This window comes from Melanotaenia boesemani, chromosome 24 (genome assembly GCF_017639745.1).
Source record: "Melanotaenia boesemani isolate fMelBoe1 chromosome 24, fMelBoe1.pri, whole genome shotgun sequence".
NCBI classification, from domain to species: Eukaryota; Metazoa; Chordata; class Actinopteri; order Atheriniformes; family Melanotaeniidae; genus Melanotaenia; species Melanotaenia boesemani.
The window spans coordinates 1,831,390-1,846,395 of record NC_055705.1 but is presented as its reverse complement, the minus strand read 5'-3'; the positions used below and the strand labels follow the sequence as shown (position 1 = coordinate 1,846,395).

General features: G+C 47.1%; 2 protein-coding genes across 3 annotated transcripts in view; one reads left to right on the top strand and one right to left on the bottom strand.

Annotated features, from left to right (window-relative positions):
• Nucleotides 1–15,006, bottom strand: part of LOC121635255 (NLR family CARD domain-containing protein 3-like) — a 1,000,352-nt gene that overhangs the window by 110,868 nt on the left and 874,478 nt on the right. The window lies entirely within an intron of this gene.
• pcid2 (PCI domain containing 2) lies at nt 896–14,982 on the top strand. 2 transcript variants are annotated; one of them, XM_041978420.1, is made up of 15 exons: nt 896–988; nt 2,270–2,336; nt 3,291–3,380; nt 3,452–3,525; nt 3,616–3,681; nt 3,763–3,804; nt 3,885–3,939; nt 4,624–4,727; nt 4,813–4,888; nt 4,980–5,121; nt 5,205–5,305; nt 13,770–13,843; nt 13,917–14,042; nt 14,601–14,724; nt 14,796–14,982. In XM_041978420.1, the coding sequence occupies exons 2-15, from the start codon at nt 2,301–2,303 to the stop codon at nt 14,883–14,885; spliced, it is 1,200 nt and encodes a 399-aa protein (XP_041834354.1). In that variant the 5' UTR covers nt 896–988; nt 2,270–2,300; the 3' UTR covers nt 14,886–14,982. The 2 variants fall into 2 exon arrangements, with proteins under 2 accessions (XP_041834354.1, XP_041834353.1); XM_041978419.1 differs by lacking the exons at nt 896–988; nt 2,270–2,336 and adding an exon at nt 2,871–3,119 and having other exon boundaries at nt 3,245–3,380.

Sequence of the window (15,006 nt, the reverse complement as noted above, 5' to 3'; positions counted from 1 at the left end):
ATTCAAGCCAGCCTCGGTCTGGCTCTACATTAACTTTACGTTCACAGATGTCTCCTATAACAAACATTATCAGTGCTGGAACAATCTGTTATCTGGAATAAAATATCAGAGACAGAAACGTAAGCACAGATGAAGGTAACAGCAGCCCTCTCCAACGCCAAACCTCCACCTTCAAACCTCAGTCACTGACATCTCAGCAGAGACAGAAACACCATTTTACCAGCAGATACGGGAAGATCCACTGCGGTCATCAACACAGTCGAATATAACCGAAAAATAACATAACTGAAGACAGGACCCACAAACATTCAGCCTACCATAAACTTTACTCTCTCTCTCTCCCTCTCTCTCTCTCTCTCTCTCTCTCTCTCTCTCTATATATATATATATATGAGAAGGTTATACTGTCCAGGTTTCAATGAAATATGAAGGAAATCACCTTTTTTCCCTGTCTTATTTGCTATATATGCTGCTCTTAGTGGAACAGTCTTCTCTCAGACATTTTCTGGTTTTAATTAAGAAATATTAAAATGTAAAAACCTGCTGCCTTTAAAACACAACTTTTTGTGTACATTTTTATTACGGTTTTATTATGTATTGTTTAACTGTTTTTATTGTTTTGTTGTTTCATTGTACAGCACTTGGAAGTTGCAGTAAATGTGCTATAAATAAAATTTAAATTGACATTTATTTCATGTGACTGTACAACAAATATAAAAGGCTGTTTACGTGTTGGACGTGATGTTTTATCTGCTTCTTTGTGTTAACGTACCCTTCTTTCTGGTTAAAATAATAAAATATGGATGTAAAAGAAGTAAATGGAGTGCTTTTATGGAGCCGACTGATTTCAAAATCGTAACGTTAACCGGAAGTTTAATGATGCCGACCCGGAAGTTGTTGTGTTGTTCGTCAGTGAAAACGTTCCGTCTCGGCGGCTGAATGGACAGACGGTGGACTGATTCTTTATGGTGAAATCTTTAGATTAAAGGTGTGTAGCTGCCCGTGTTTACGTTGGTTGTTTGTATATTAATGTTTTTACAGTTTAAAGTCTAGAAACAGGAATTTGAAGCAGCATGTAAAGCACAGAGGACGTATTTAATCCCAGCTAGGGCACATTTCTTTACTCCCTGAACTCCACACAGACGTGAATACTTTATTATCCAAATAAACAATAAATTCAAACTGCACACGGTTTTTAAAAAAGTATTTAATGTTTATTTCAAAATAAAAGTGGGGTCTGTTTCAGAAAGGAGCTTTAATAACTCTGAGTATAAAAAGAAGTTACTGAGTTTCCGGCTGCAGATCAGCTGTTCCCAGAGTTGGGAACCACCAAAAAATCCATCACCGATGGAGCTCCGATACCCGAAGTCTCCATGGCAACCGCTGACACAAAACGTGACCATTATTTGTCCTCGTTGGTGCACGAGGTTCTCTTTAAAGCGTGCGAGGGAGACGTAGAGGAGTTCGGGGGGAACATGGCTGCTGCTGAGGGGAGAGAAGCATCAGGAAAACTGCTGAAGGCGGAAATCTACTGGTCCACCGGCTGGATGTTTAACCTCAAACTGGACCACGAGGATAAAATTTGTATAAAATATAGTCAGACTTTTATTTAAGTTTAGTCCTACTGGAGAGAAACACACATGGAGGAAACTGAAGGATAAAAACATCCTTCAAAAAGATAAGGCAGGTTGTTTTAGACCATGATTGGACACTTTTCTTCCACACTGGCTGATGTACAAAGTAAAAATTCAGGGGCTGTTTCTACTGCTGGTACTTTAACATGTTCTGCATGTCCAGCGATGTAAAACAAGGTCCCATCTACAAAAACAAAAAAAAAACAAGCTACTGCAGCAAACTTACTGTGACGTCATTGTATGTACACGGTGCAAACTACTATTGATGAGATGCTGATCAGGAATGAAAGAGCAGTTATTACAGGTCTGAAAATCATCCCTCCTCATTGTGTATAAATTGAGCATCTAAGTCTCACGTTGCTATGACAACCCATGTCTGACAGCTGCTACAGGTGGAGGAGACAACAAGCTGCAGAAACAAATAAACACAAAGAACATTCCAGAAAGCTGGAAAATGTGTTTGTTAGCTCTAGACTGAGGTAAACTCTGGGTTTTCTGTTCCAGAAAAAGAGAAGAGGTAAGGCAAGCCCCAGGGTTTGTTACCATGGCAACAGACTCCTTGAACACAACCTGCTGGCAGGTTTTCTAAAAGAGACTAAAAACAGAGAAAATAAAGTGTTTGTCTTTGTTTACAGGTATAAACAGCTGCTGAATCATCCAGCCACCATGGCTCACATCTCCATCAACCAGTACCTGCAGCAGGTGACCTCAAACTCCTTAGATCTCTCAGACCCCTCTTCAGGCCTCTCTGACCCCTCCTCAGGCCTCTCTGACTCCTCCTCAGGCCTCTCTGACCCCTCCTCAGGCCTCTCTGACCCCTCTTCAGACCTCTCTGACCCCTCCTCAGGCCTCTCTGACCCCTCTTCAGGCCTCTCTGACCCCTCCTCAGGCCTCTCTGACCCCTCTTCAGGCCTCTATGACCCCTCCTCAGGCCTCTCTGACCCCTCCTCAGGCCTCTCTGACCCCTCCTCAGATCTCTCAGACCCCTCTTCAGGCCTCTCTGACCCCTCCTCAGGCCTCTCTGACCCCTCTTCAGGCCTCTCTGACCCCTCCTCAGGCCTCTCTGACCCCTCTTCAGGCCTCTCTGACCCCTCCTCAGGCCTCTCTGACCCCTCTTCAGGCCTCTATGACCCCTCCTCAGGCCTCTCTGACCCCTCCTCAGGCCTCTCTGACCCCTCCTCAGGCCTCTATGACCCCTCTTCAGGCCTCTCTGACCCCTCCTCAGGCCTCTCTGACCCCTCTTCAGGCCTCTCTGACCCCTCTTCAGGCCTCTATGACCCCTCCTCAGGCCTCTCTGACCCCTCCTCAGGCCTCTCTGACCCCTCCTCAGGTCTCTCTGACCCCTCTTCAGACCTCTGAACCCTCCTCAGACCTCTATGACCCCTCCTCAGGCCTCTCTGAACCCTCCTCAGGCCTCTATGACCCCTCCTCAGGCCTCTATGACCCCTCCTCAGGCCTCTCTGAACCCTCCTCAGGCCTCTATGACCCCTCCTCAGGCCTCTATGACCCCTCCTCTGGCCTCTATGACCCCTCCTCAGACCTCTATGACCCCTCCTCAGGCCTTTCTGAACCCTCCTCAGGCCTCTATGACCCCTCCTTCAGTTGTTTTGGTTTTTACTTAACACGACTGAAATCAGCGACTTCTTTCTCCTGCAGATCTACGAGGCCATTGACAATCGTGAGGGTTCTTTCTGCGCAGAGCTGCTCTCCTTCAAACACCCTCATGTCGCCAACCCCCGCCTCCAGGTTAGGCCCCGCCCACTCCTGTACATCGTCCTTGTTGCTAGGACACGGCCTCATCTCTGTTTGTTTTCCAGCTGGCCAGTCCGGAAGAGAAGTGCCAGCAGGTTCTGGAGCCGCCATATGACGAGATGGTCGCTGCTCATCTGAGGTGGGACATCCCGGTTCTTTCTTTACTGATTATTGATTATCGATGGTCAAGTCCTCAGAGTTGATGGGAACACACCTGCGTGTGTTACAGGTGTACGTACGCGGTGGCCAATCACGACTTCATTGAAGCCTACAAGTTCCAGACGCTGGTCGTTCAATATCCTTTATGTGATTAGTAAAATACACCATCAGTCAATAATAAATGATGACCTGTAATGACGGATCCTTGACTCCTCACGTCCTTCCTGAGGGCCTTCCAGTCCCATAAAGAGGAGAACTGGTGAGTTCAGTTTGAGCTGACGTTCTCATGAACACGCTGCACGTGAACGCACCGTTGCTGATGCTGGTCTGTGCTTTCAGGGCCCTGCCCGTCATGTTCGCTGTCACTCTGGATCTTCGGATATTCGCCAACAACGTGAGAAACTTTGTACTCTTGTTTTCATCTAAAGTCACATAAGTTTTCATTTCTAGTCCTTCTACTCTGAGCTGATAAATACCTTCACGCTTATCTTTGCGACATAAAAAACATTTTATTTATGGGAATTTGTGAAAATAATAAAAGATAAAATACAAATTTTCCAGAAACAGACAAATGTTTTTTTATTTGTTCATTTATACAGAAATTTTTATATGTATAAATATTAATAATTATATATACCAAGTATAAAAACATAGAAATTCACACTGGAAAATAGTTTTTTACAGACATGATTACTTTTAATTATTTAATAAAACATTTATTTTTATTATTGTAAATATATTTAAAAACCATTAAAATCGGAAATATTTTATTTGAATATTTCAAACAAAAAACTATTTCGTAAATATTTATTTTGATATTTAAAAATTGTATATTACAGATATTTTTATTAATGTTTAAAAAACAATTAAATTTATTAAAAATGTGTAGAAACAAAAACTGAAAATATTTCATGTAAATATGTTTGAAGAATAAATGAGTTTAAACGAAAAGCAGTTTAACAGATGAAGGTGGCCTCCGGCCGAGTGTGTGAACACCAGGAAAGTCAGATGCATGCGTGTGTTGGTGTGTGTTGGTGTGTGCATGTGTGTGTTTGTGTGTGTGTGTGTGTGTGTGCAGGCGGAGCAGCAGCTGCAGAAGAAGGGTAAAGGCCAGCCGGGTGAGATGCTGGAGAAGGCTGCGGAGCAGCTGATGAGCTGCTTCAGAGTTTGCGCCAGCGACAAGTCAGTACACCCTCCTCTTCCTCTAACACACACACACACACACACTCTGACGCCAGCGTTGACATTTCCTCTCCGACTCGTGCAGCCGAGCCAGCATCGAGGACTCCAAGAAGTGGGGGATGATGTTTCTGAGCAACCAGCTCTTCAAGATCTACTTCAAGGTCTGAGCTCCGTTAGTAACGAGGAATCCTTTAGTTAACCGGTGACTGAAGTCATTGATTATTGGCCGTTATGTGTGTGTGTGTGTTCCAGATCAATAAGCTGCACCTGTGCAAACCTCTGATCAGAGCCATCGACAGCTCCAACCTGAAGAACGACTACAGTCCTGCTCAGAAAGTCACCTACAAATACTACGTGGGGCGCAAAGCCATGTTCGACAGCGACTTCAAGCCAGGTGAGCTGCTGCCGTCCCCACCAGTAATCAGGATTAAACCTGCTGGTGGTTCTCTAACGCTGACGTTAACCTGGTCTCTGCAGCCGAGGAGTTCCTGTCCTACGCCTTCCACCACTGCCACCCGTCCAGCCAGAAGAACAAGAGGATGATCCTCATTTACCTGCTGCCAGTCAAGATGCTGCTGGTCAGAAAGTCACCGAGTCCGGGATTTAAAGCTGGTTCCAGAACGTCAGATTAGACACGCTGACACCGGGTTACAGAAAATCTGTTTGCAGGAGCGCGGTTCACGGCCACATTACATCCAGTTAGATCATTAAACTGGATCCAGTCACAGGGAGCGAAGTGGATTTAATCCAGGGTTAATCATGATTATAACCAGTTTATAGTGGGTTAAATTCATGTTTAGGTTCAGTAGTATGAGTGGACACCAGTTCCCTGATTAATATAAACAGAATGACTTTACACTGGTTCAGGTTTTGAGAAAGGGATCAGATGGATGTAAGTCTTGAAAACATTTGATAAAATAAGTTCAGATGTGGATTAGACTTAATAAAGTCACCTAAACAACTTCTTCATCATATCTGGCAAGAGTTTGTCTTTATGTCCAGATCAGGTTTAGCTAAACAAATTTATACTTCACATTTGATCCAGCAGAACCAAACAGGTTTAAACCAGCTGTCATATCTTATTAGATCCAGTAAAATAAGGCCGTCGCTAGTATGATTTAAAAAAGAAAAACTTACAGGTTGCAAGAGTTTTGTGTCATTGTGTAGAGAGATGGTGGTGTTTACATCGCTGCGTTAAAGAGCCCCTTTAAGACCAGAGGCCTACACTACGAAGCGTGATTAACATGCCCCGGATCTCTCTCCGTTACCTGGTTGACTTACCCAGACACTCAGGATCTGGATAAGTTGTACAATTCTGGGAATGCTTTCATTACGTCATATTTCCCAGTTCTTTAAAGGATCCCATGTGAGCGCGTTATATGTTGGAATATCAATTCCTCCACCATGAATGCACAGATAGTTGTTTGTTCTATAACAAAATGCTTCTGTACTTATATGTGAAAAAGAATTATCACTATTATTAACCTCCATGTCAGAAGCAACCCTAGTGGAGCTAAAATGATTTGAAAGCAAGTAAAGAACAAATATAAAAGCATAATTCAGAGCAGTCAGTGACAAGGTCTTATTACTGTATCTGTTGTATGGATGAAAGGAGCACAGTTCATCTGCGATGAACACTGTCTGCGGGGCAGTAAGCGCCCGACTACGATGGGTCACGTTTGCTACCATCGGCTCCAACAGCTGCCATGTATCTCAGCCCATTTGTTTAAAATCTGTACCTTTGTTACAGTATGTCATCAGGAAAGTCCAACTGGTTGGATCTGTCCCTAAACACTCTTTCTCTCCTAAGTGCTCCTCTCACTATCCATGCACCAACGTCAACGGGATCTTCTAAAAATGAGCAGGCCATTTTTCATGAGATCTGATTGGTCAGGAGGAGGAGCTTTTCTACTCACTGATCTCTTATCCAGAACATAACCTCTCTGGAGCAGGTTAGCCGTTCAGCATCTGTTGCTGCGGTCATACAGCTTGGTAAGAAGTGAACCAGCGTCAGAGTACAGAAAACCCAGAGTTAACCCAGTTACCCCAATAAGAGAAAATCCAGCTTCGTAGTACAGGCCTCTGGAGAGGAGAGAGCGCAGGGTCAGTGTTGCCACACTTTCAAGCCACTTAGGCCTTGTTTTTCTGTAAAGTCTCTTAGAAAATATCATCAGTCACTTGTTTTCTGGAGTAAAGTTACTTATTTGGTTGGGCTCATCCTGCTTCCTTTATAAAGTCCTCCTAATTCTGTGTCAGCAGTCTACAATCAGGCAGTAACCCTGAAGATCGGGAAACGTGAATGTAACACTCCTGGTTGCTTGTTTTTCTTGTAAGACCTGGAAACACAATGCAGCAGTCAGAGCTGTAGGGAGGGAAGGGGGAACGTTGGAGCAGAGGAAGTTGCTGCTGTTTAATGGTAAATGTTTAGCTACCAGCTTTAGTTATGAACACCACACAGCTAAAATAGTAGGTAAAGTGAAGGGAGCTGAGCCTGAAGCTAGCTGCTGGGTAAAGTGAAGGGAGCTGAGCCTGAAGCTAGCTGCTTGGTAAAGTGAAGGGAGCTAAGCGTTAAGCTAGCTGCTGGGTAAAGTGAAGGGAGCTAAGCGTTAAGCTAGCTGTTGGGTAAAGTGAAGAGAGCTAAGCGTGAAGCTAGCTGCTGGGTAAAGTGAAGGGAGCTAAGCGTTAAGCTAGCTGCTGGGTAAAGTGAAGGGAGCTAAGCGTTAAGCTAGCTGTTGGGTAAAGTGAAGAGAGCTAAGCGTGAAGCTAGCTGCTGGGTAAAGTGAAGGGAGCTAAGCGTTAAGCTAGCTGCTGGGTAAAGTGAAGGGAGCTAAGCGTTAAGCTAGCTGTTGGGTAAAGTGAAGGGAGCTGAGCGTGAAGCTAGCTGCTGGGTAAAGTGAAGTGAAGGGAGCTGAGCCTGAAGCTAGCTGCTGGGTAAAGTGAAGAGAGCTGAGCATGAAGCTAGCTGCTGGGTAAAGTGAAGGGAGCTGAGCGTGAAGTTAGCTGCTGGGTAAAGTGAAGGGAGCTAAGTGTGAAGCTAGCTGCTGGGTAAAGTGAAGAGAGCTAAGCATGAAGCTAGCTGCTGGGTAAAGTGAAGAGAGCTGAGCATGAAGCTAGCTGCTGGGTAAAGTGAAGTGAAGGGAGCTGAGCCTGAAGCTAGCTGCTGGGTAAAGTGAAAGGAGCTGAGCCTGAAGCTAGCTGCTGGGTAAAGTGAAGGGAGCTGAGCCTGAAGCTAGCTGCTGGGTAAACTGAAGGGAGCTAAGCGTGAAGTTAGCTGCTGGGTAAAGTGAAGGGAGCTGAGCCTGAAGCTAGCTGCTGGGTAAAGTGAAGGGAGCTGAGCCTGAAGCTAGCTGCTGGGTAAAGTGAAGGGAGCTAAGCGTTAAGCTAGCTGCTGGGTAAAGTGAAGGGAGCTAAGCGTTAAGCTAGCTGTTGGGTAAAGTGAAGAGAGCTAAGCGTGAAGCTAGCTGCTGGGTAAAGTGAAGGGAGCTGAGCCTGAAGCTAGCTGCTGGGTAAAGTGAAGGGAGCTGAGCCTGAAGCTAGCTGCTGGGTAAAGTGAAGGGAGCTAAGCGTTAAGCTAGCTGCTGGGTAAAGTGAAGGGAGCTAAGCGTTAAGCTAGCTGTTGGGTAAAGTGAAGAGAGCTAAGCGTGAAGCTAGCTGCTGGGTAAAGTGAAGGGAGCTGAGCCTGAAGCTAGCTGCTGGGTAAAGTGAAGAGAGCTAAGCGTGAAGCTAGCTGCTAGGTAAAGTGAAGAGAGCTGAGCCTGAAGCTAGCTGCTGGGTAAAGTGAAGGGAGCTAAGCGTGAAGCTAGCTGCTGGGTAAAGTGAAGTGAAGGGAGCTGAGCCTGAAGCTAGCTGCTGGGTAAAGTGAAGAGAGCTGAGCATGAAGCTAGCTGCTGGGTAAAGTGAAGGGAGCTGAGCGTGAAGCTAGCTGCTGGGTAAAGTGAAGGGAGCTAAGTGTGAAGCTAGCTGCTGGGTAAAGTGAAGAGAGCTAAGCGTGAAGCTAGCTGCTGGGTAAAGTGAAGAGAGCTGAGCATGAAGCTAGCTGCTGGGTAAAGTGAAGTGAAGGGAGCTGAGCCTGAAGCTAGCTGCTGGGTAAAGTGAAGGGAGCTGAGCCTGAAGCTAGCTGCTGGGTAAAGTGAAGGGAGCTAAGCGTTAAGCTAGCTGTTGGGTAAAGTGCAGAGAGTTAAGCGTGAAGCTAGCTGCTGGGTAAAGTGAAGAGAGCTGAGCGTGAAGCTAGCTGCTGGGTAAAGTGAAGTGAAGGGAGCTGAGCCTGAAGCTAGCTGCTGGGTAAAGTGAAGAGAGCTGAGCATGAAGCTAGCTGCTGGGTAAAGTGAAGGGAGCTGAGCGTGAAGCTAGCTGCTGGGTAAAGTGAAGGGAGCTAAGTGTGAAGCTAGCTGCTGGGTAAAGTGAAGAGAGCTGAGCATGAAGCTAGCTGCTGGGTAAAGTGAAGTGAAGGGAGCTGAGACTGAAGCTAGCTGCTGGGTAAAGTGAAGGGAGCTGAGCCTGAAGCTAGCTGCTGGGTAAAGTGAAGGGAGCTAAGCGTTAAGCTAGCTGTTGGGTAAAGTGCAGAGAGTTAAGCGTGAAGCTAGCTGCTGGGTAAAGTGAAGAGAGCTGAGCGTGAAGCTAGCTGCTGGGTAAAGTGAAGTGAAGGGAGCTGAGCCTGAAGCTAGCTGCTGGGTAAAGTGAAGTGAAGGGAGCTGAGCCTGAAGCTAGCTGCTGGGTAAAGTGAAAGGAGCTGAGCCTGAAGCTAGCTGCTGGGTAAAGTGAAGGGAGCTGAGCCTGAAGCTAGCTGCTGGGTAAACTGAAGGGAGCTAAGCGTGAAGTTAGCTGCTGGGTAAAGTGAAGGGAGCTGAGCCTGAAGCTAGCTGCTGGGTAAAGTGAAGGGAGCTGAGCCTGAAGCTAGCTGCTGGGTAAAGTGAAGGGAGCTAAGCGTTAAGCTAGCTGCTGGGTAAAGTGAAGGGAGCTAAGCGTTAAGCTAGCTGTTGGGTAAAGTGAAGAGAGCTAAGCGTGAAGCTAGCTGCTGGGTAAAGTGAAGGGAGCTGAGCCTGAAGCTAGCTGCTGGGTAAAGTGAAGGGAGCTGAGCCTGAAGCTAGCTGCTGGGTAAAGTGAAGGGAGCTAAGCGTTAAGCTAGCTGCTGGGTAAAGTGAAGGGAGCTAAGCGTTAAGCTAGCTGTTGGGTAAAGTGAAGAGAGCTAAGCGTGAAGCTAGCTGCTGGGTAAAGTGAAGGGAGCTGAGCCTGAAGCTAGCTGCTGGGTAAAGTGAAGAGAGCTAAGCGTGAAGCTAGCTGCTAGGTAAAGTGAAGAGAGCTGAGCCTGAAGCTAGCTGCTGGGTAAAGTGAAGGGAGCTAAGCGTGAAGCTAGCTGCTGGGTAAAGTGAAGTGAAGGGAGCTGAGCCTGAAGCTAGCTGCTGGGTAAAGTGCAGAGAGCTGAGCATGAAGCTAGCTGCTGGGTAAAGTGAAGGGAGCTGAGCGTGAAGCTAGCTGCTGGGTAAAGTGAAGGGAGCTAAGTGTGAAGCTAGCTGCTGGGTAAAGTGAAGAGAGCTAAGCGTGAAGCTAGCTGCTGGGTAAAGTGAAGAGAGCTGAGCATGAAGCTAGCTGCTGGGTAAAGTGAAGTGAAGGGAGCTGAGCCTGAAGCTAGCTGCTGGGTAAAGTGAAGGGAGCTGAGCCTGAAGCTAGCTGCTGGGTAAAGTGAAAGGAGCTAAGCGTTAAGCTAGCTGTTGGGTAAAGTGCAGAGAGTTAAGCGTGAAGCTAGCTGCTGGGTAAAGTGAAGAGAGCTGAGCGTGAAGCTAGCTGCTGGGTAAAGTGAAGTGAAGGGAGCTGAGCCTGAAGCTAGCTGCTGGGTAAAGTGAAGAGAGCTGAGCATGAAGCTAGCTGCTGGGTAAAGTGAAGGGAGGTGAGCGTGAAGCTAGCTGCTGGGTAAAGTGAAGGGAGCTAAGTGTGAAGCTAGCTGCTGGGTAAAGTGAAGAGAGCTGAGCATGAAGCTAGCTGCTGGGTAAAGTGAAGTGAAGGGAGCTGAGACTGAAGCTAGCTGCTGGGTAAAGTGAAGGGAGCTGAGCCTGAAGCTAGCTGCTGGGTAAAGTGAAGGGAGCTAAGCGTTAAGCTAGCTGTTGGGTAAAGTGCAGAGAGTTAAGCGTGAAGCTAGCTGCTGGGTAAAGTGAAGAGAGCTGAGCGTGAAGCTAGCTGCTGGGTAAAGTGAAGTGAAGGGAGCTGAGCCTGAAGCTAGCTGCTGGGTAAAGTGAAGAGAGCTGAGCATGAAGCTAGCTGCTGGGTAAAGTGAAGGGAGCTGAGCGTGAAGCTAGCTGCTGGGTAAAGTGAAGGGAGCTAAGTGTGAAGCTAGCTGCTGGGTAAAGTGAAGAGAGCTAAGCGTGAAGCTAGCTGCTGGGTAAAGTGAAATGAAGGGAGCTGAGACTGAAGCTAGCTGCTGGGTAAAGTGAAGAGAGCTAAGCGTGAAGCTAACTGCTGGGTAAAGTGAAGGGAGCTAAGCGTTAAGCTAGCTGCTGGGTAAGGTGAAGGGAGCTAAGCGTTAAGCTAGCTGCTGGGTAAAGTGAAGAGAGCTAAGCGTGAAGCTAGCTGCTGGGTAAAGTGCAGAGAGTTAAGCGTGAAGCTAGCTGCTGGGTAAAGTGAAGAGAGCTGAGCGTGAAGCTAGCTGCTGGGTAAAGTGAAGTGAAGGGAGCTGAGCCTGAAGCTAGCTGCTGGGTAAAGTGAAGAGAGCTGAGCATGAAGCTAGCTGCTGGGTAAAGTGAAGGGAGCTGAGCGTGAAGCTAGCTGCTGGGTAAAGTGAAGGGAGCTAAGTGTGAAGCTAGCTGCTGGGTAAAGTGAAGAGAGCTAAGCGTGAAGGGAGCTGCTGGGTAAAGTGAAATGAAGGGAGCTGAGACTGAAGCTAGCTGCTGGGTAAAGTGAAGAGAGCTAAGCGTGAAGCTAACTGCTGGGTAAAGTGAAGGGAGCTAAGCGTTAAGCTAGCTGCTGGGTAAGGTGAAGGGAGCTAAGCGTTAAGCTAGCTGCTGGGTAAAGTGAAGAGAGCTAAGCGTGAAGCTAGCTGCTGGGTAAAGTGAAGGGAGCTGAGCCTGAAGCTAGCTGCTGGGTAAAGTGAAGAGAGCTAAGCGTGAAGCTAGCTGCTGGGTAAAGTGAAGGGAGCTGAGCCTGAAGCTAGCTGCTGGGTAAAGTGAAGGGAGCTGAGCCTGAAGCTAGCTGCTGGGTAAAGTGAAGGGAGCTAAGCGTTAAGCTAGCTGCTGGGTAAAGTGAAGGGAGCTGAGCCTGAAGCTAGCTGCTTGGTTAAGTGAAGAGAGCTAAGGGTGAAGCTAGCTGCTGGGTAAAGTGAAGAGAGCTGAACATGAAGCTAGCTGCTGGGTAAAGTGAAGAGAGCTAAGCGTGAAGCTAGCTGCTGGGTAAAGTGAAGAGAGCTGAGCGTGAAGCTAGCTGCTGGGTAAAGTGAAGTGAAGGGAGCTGAGCCTGAAGCTAGCTGCTGGGTAAAGTGCAGAGAGCTGAGCATGAAGCTAGCTGCTGGGTAAAGTGAAGGGAGCTGAGCGTGAAGCTAGCTGCTGGGTAAAGTGAAGGGAGCTAAGTGTGAAGCTAGCTGCTGGGTAAAGTGAAGAGAGCTAAGCGTGAAGCTAGCTGCTGGGTAAAGTGAAGAGAGCTGAGCATGAAGCTAGCTGCTGGGTAAAGTGACGTGAAGGGAGCTGAGCCTGAAGCTAGCTGCTGGGTAAAGTGAAGGGAGCTGAGCCTGAAGCTAGCTGCTGGGTAAAGTGAAGGGAGCTGAGCGTTAAGCTAGCTGTTGGGTAAAGTGAAGAGAGCTAAGCGTGAAGCTAGCTGCTTGGTAAAGTGAAGGGAGCTGAGCCTGAAGCTAGCTGCTGGGTAAAGTGCAGAGAGTTAAGCGTGAAGCTTGCTGCTGTTGGGTAAAGTGAAGAGAGCTGAGCATGAAGCTAGCTGCTGGGTAAAGTGAAGTGAAGGGAGCTGAGCCTGAAGCTAGCTGCTGGGTAAAGTGAAGAGAGCTGAGCATGAAGCTAGCTGCTGGGTAAAGTGAAGGGAGCTGAGCGTGAAGCTAGCTGCTGGGTAAAGTGAAGAGAGCTGAGCATGAAGCTAGCTGCTGGGTAAAGTGAAGAGAGCTAAGCGTGAAGCTAGCTGCTGGGTAAAGTGAAGTGAAGGGAGCTGAGACTGAAGCTAGCTGCTGGGTAAAGTGAAGAGAGCTAAGCGTGAAGCTAACTGCTGGGTAAAGTGAAGGGAGCTAAGCTTTAAGCTAGCTGCTGGGTAAGGTGAAGGGAGCTAAGCGTTAAGCTAGCTGCTGGGTAAAGAAGAGAGCTAAGCGTGAAGCTAGCTGCTGGGTAAAGTGAAGGGAGCTGAGCCTGAAGCTACCTGCTGGGTAAAGTGAAGGGAGCTGAGCGTGAAGCTAGCTGCTGGGTAAAGTGAAGGGAGCTGAGCTTGAAGCTAGCTGCTGGGTAAAGTGAACTGAAGGGAGCTGAGCCTGAAGCTAGCTGCTGGGTAAAGTGAAGAGAGCTGAGCGTGACGCTAGCTGCTGGGTAAAGTGAAGGGAGCTGAGCGTGAAGCTAGCTGCTGGGTAAAGTGAAGGGAGCTGAGCTTGAAGCTAGCTGCTGGGTAAAGTGAAGGGAGCTGAGCTTGAAGCTAGCTGCTGGGTAAAGTGAAGAGAGCTGAGCCTAAAGCTAGCTGCAGCTTCACCCAGGTTTCATCACCTTGTCTCTGCCTCTCCAGCTCGATTTGAAGCTGGAAGTAGGAAAGTCCTGGTTTAGACCATGTTAACCTTTTATTGACAAGGCCTGTTTGCTGCCTCTTGTCTGAAATGACATCCCCAAAACAAATGTATATTTTCACAACTACAAGGCCTGTATGTTTAATCTTGGTCTTTACAGAAAGCTGAGACGTGAAATTACCCCAGAGTCTCAGAGTAAATTCACCTGGAACACAGTAGAAAATGTAAATTATCTCCTAAAAGAAAACCCAGGGCTGAAGCTAGCATCTGGCTTTCCCTGAGTCCATTGATTGAAGTGTGGATCTGCTGTGGATCAGATGTCTAATCTTAGCTTGTTGTTGGTTTTTCAGGGTCACATGCCGACTCATCAGCTCCTCAGAAAGTACGACCTCATGCAGTTTGCTGATGTCACCAAAGCTGTGAGGTAAGCAGAGGGGTGGGGCTGTAAAACAGGAAGTGACGTCATGATCTGGGGTAACTCAGGGTGTGTTTATCAGTGAAGGGAACCTGCTGCTGCTGAACGAGGCCCTGTCCAAACACGAGACCTTCTTCATCCGCTGTGGCATCTTCCTCATCCTGGAGAAGCTGAAGATCATCACCTACAGGAACCTCTTCAAGAAAGTGTGAGTTCTTTTAGACCATTGCTGTGGCGACCACCCTGACGCTTCTCTCCATCATCCGGCCTGAGATGAACATGAGCTTTTTTGGTCCATTTAGAACCAAAAAGATTTTTCACTGTTTATTTTAATCAGTTTTAAACAAGTTTTGGACCAGTCTTCTCACAATAAATGTGACTATAGTGAAGTTTTGGCTGTTTTGTCTTTGGTGTTAAAACGTTTGGTTTAGTTTTTTGTCTCATGCACATTTAACCAGGTTGCAGATATGATTTATGGCCCCAGATGTTGAAAATATTTAATATAATTTTATAATTGTTTGATCTCAGTTATTTTAACTGCATCCTGGTGCCTCATATTTACCCATCCCCCCCAAGTTTTCCTTTTATGGTGTGAAAGTACCAGTTTGTGGTTTCTGGTTGGAGAACTAAATCTGGTCCTGGTTATAAAACCTCTTGGTCTTTACTGTCCCAGAATAATTTGGCCGTAAATTATGGTTTAGCTCCTGTTTTGACTCATTTTTGGGTTTGAATAATTGTGTTATTTCTGACGTCTTTGCGTCTGCAGGTATCTGCTGCTGAAGACTCACCAGCTGCCTCTGGACGCCTTCCTCGTGGCTCTGAGGATGATGCAGGTGGAGGACGTCGACCTCGATGAGGTGCAGTGCCTCCTGGCCAACCTCATTTACATGGTGAGGACACACACACCTGGACACACTGGGGTTAGAGGTGGCCGGACGCTGAGCTCTTCTTCTCTTTTCAGGGTCACATTAAAGGCTACATCTCCCACCAGCACCAGAAGCTGGTGGTCAGCAAACAGAATCCCTTCCCTCCTCTGTCCTCTGTCTCCTAGACTACGTTACCCATAATCCCCCAGCTTGTGGAAACCTTCCTTTTTTTTCTTTTTTTTTTGTACAGTAAAATAGTGTTGAATAAAACAGATACTGGTTTGTAGAGTGTGTCTGTCCTCTGAG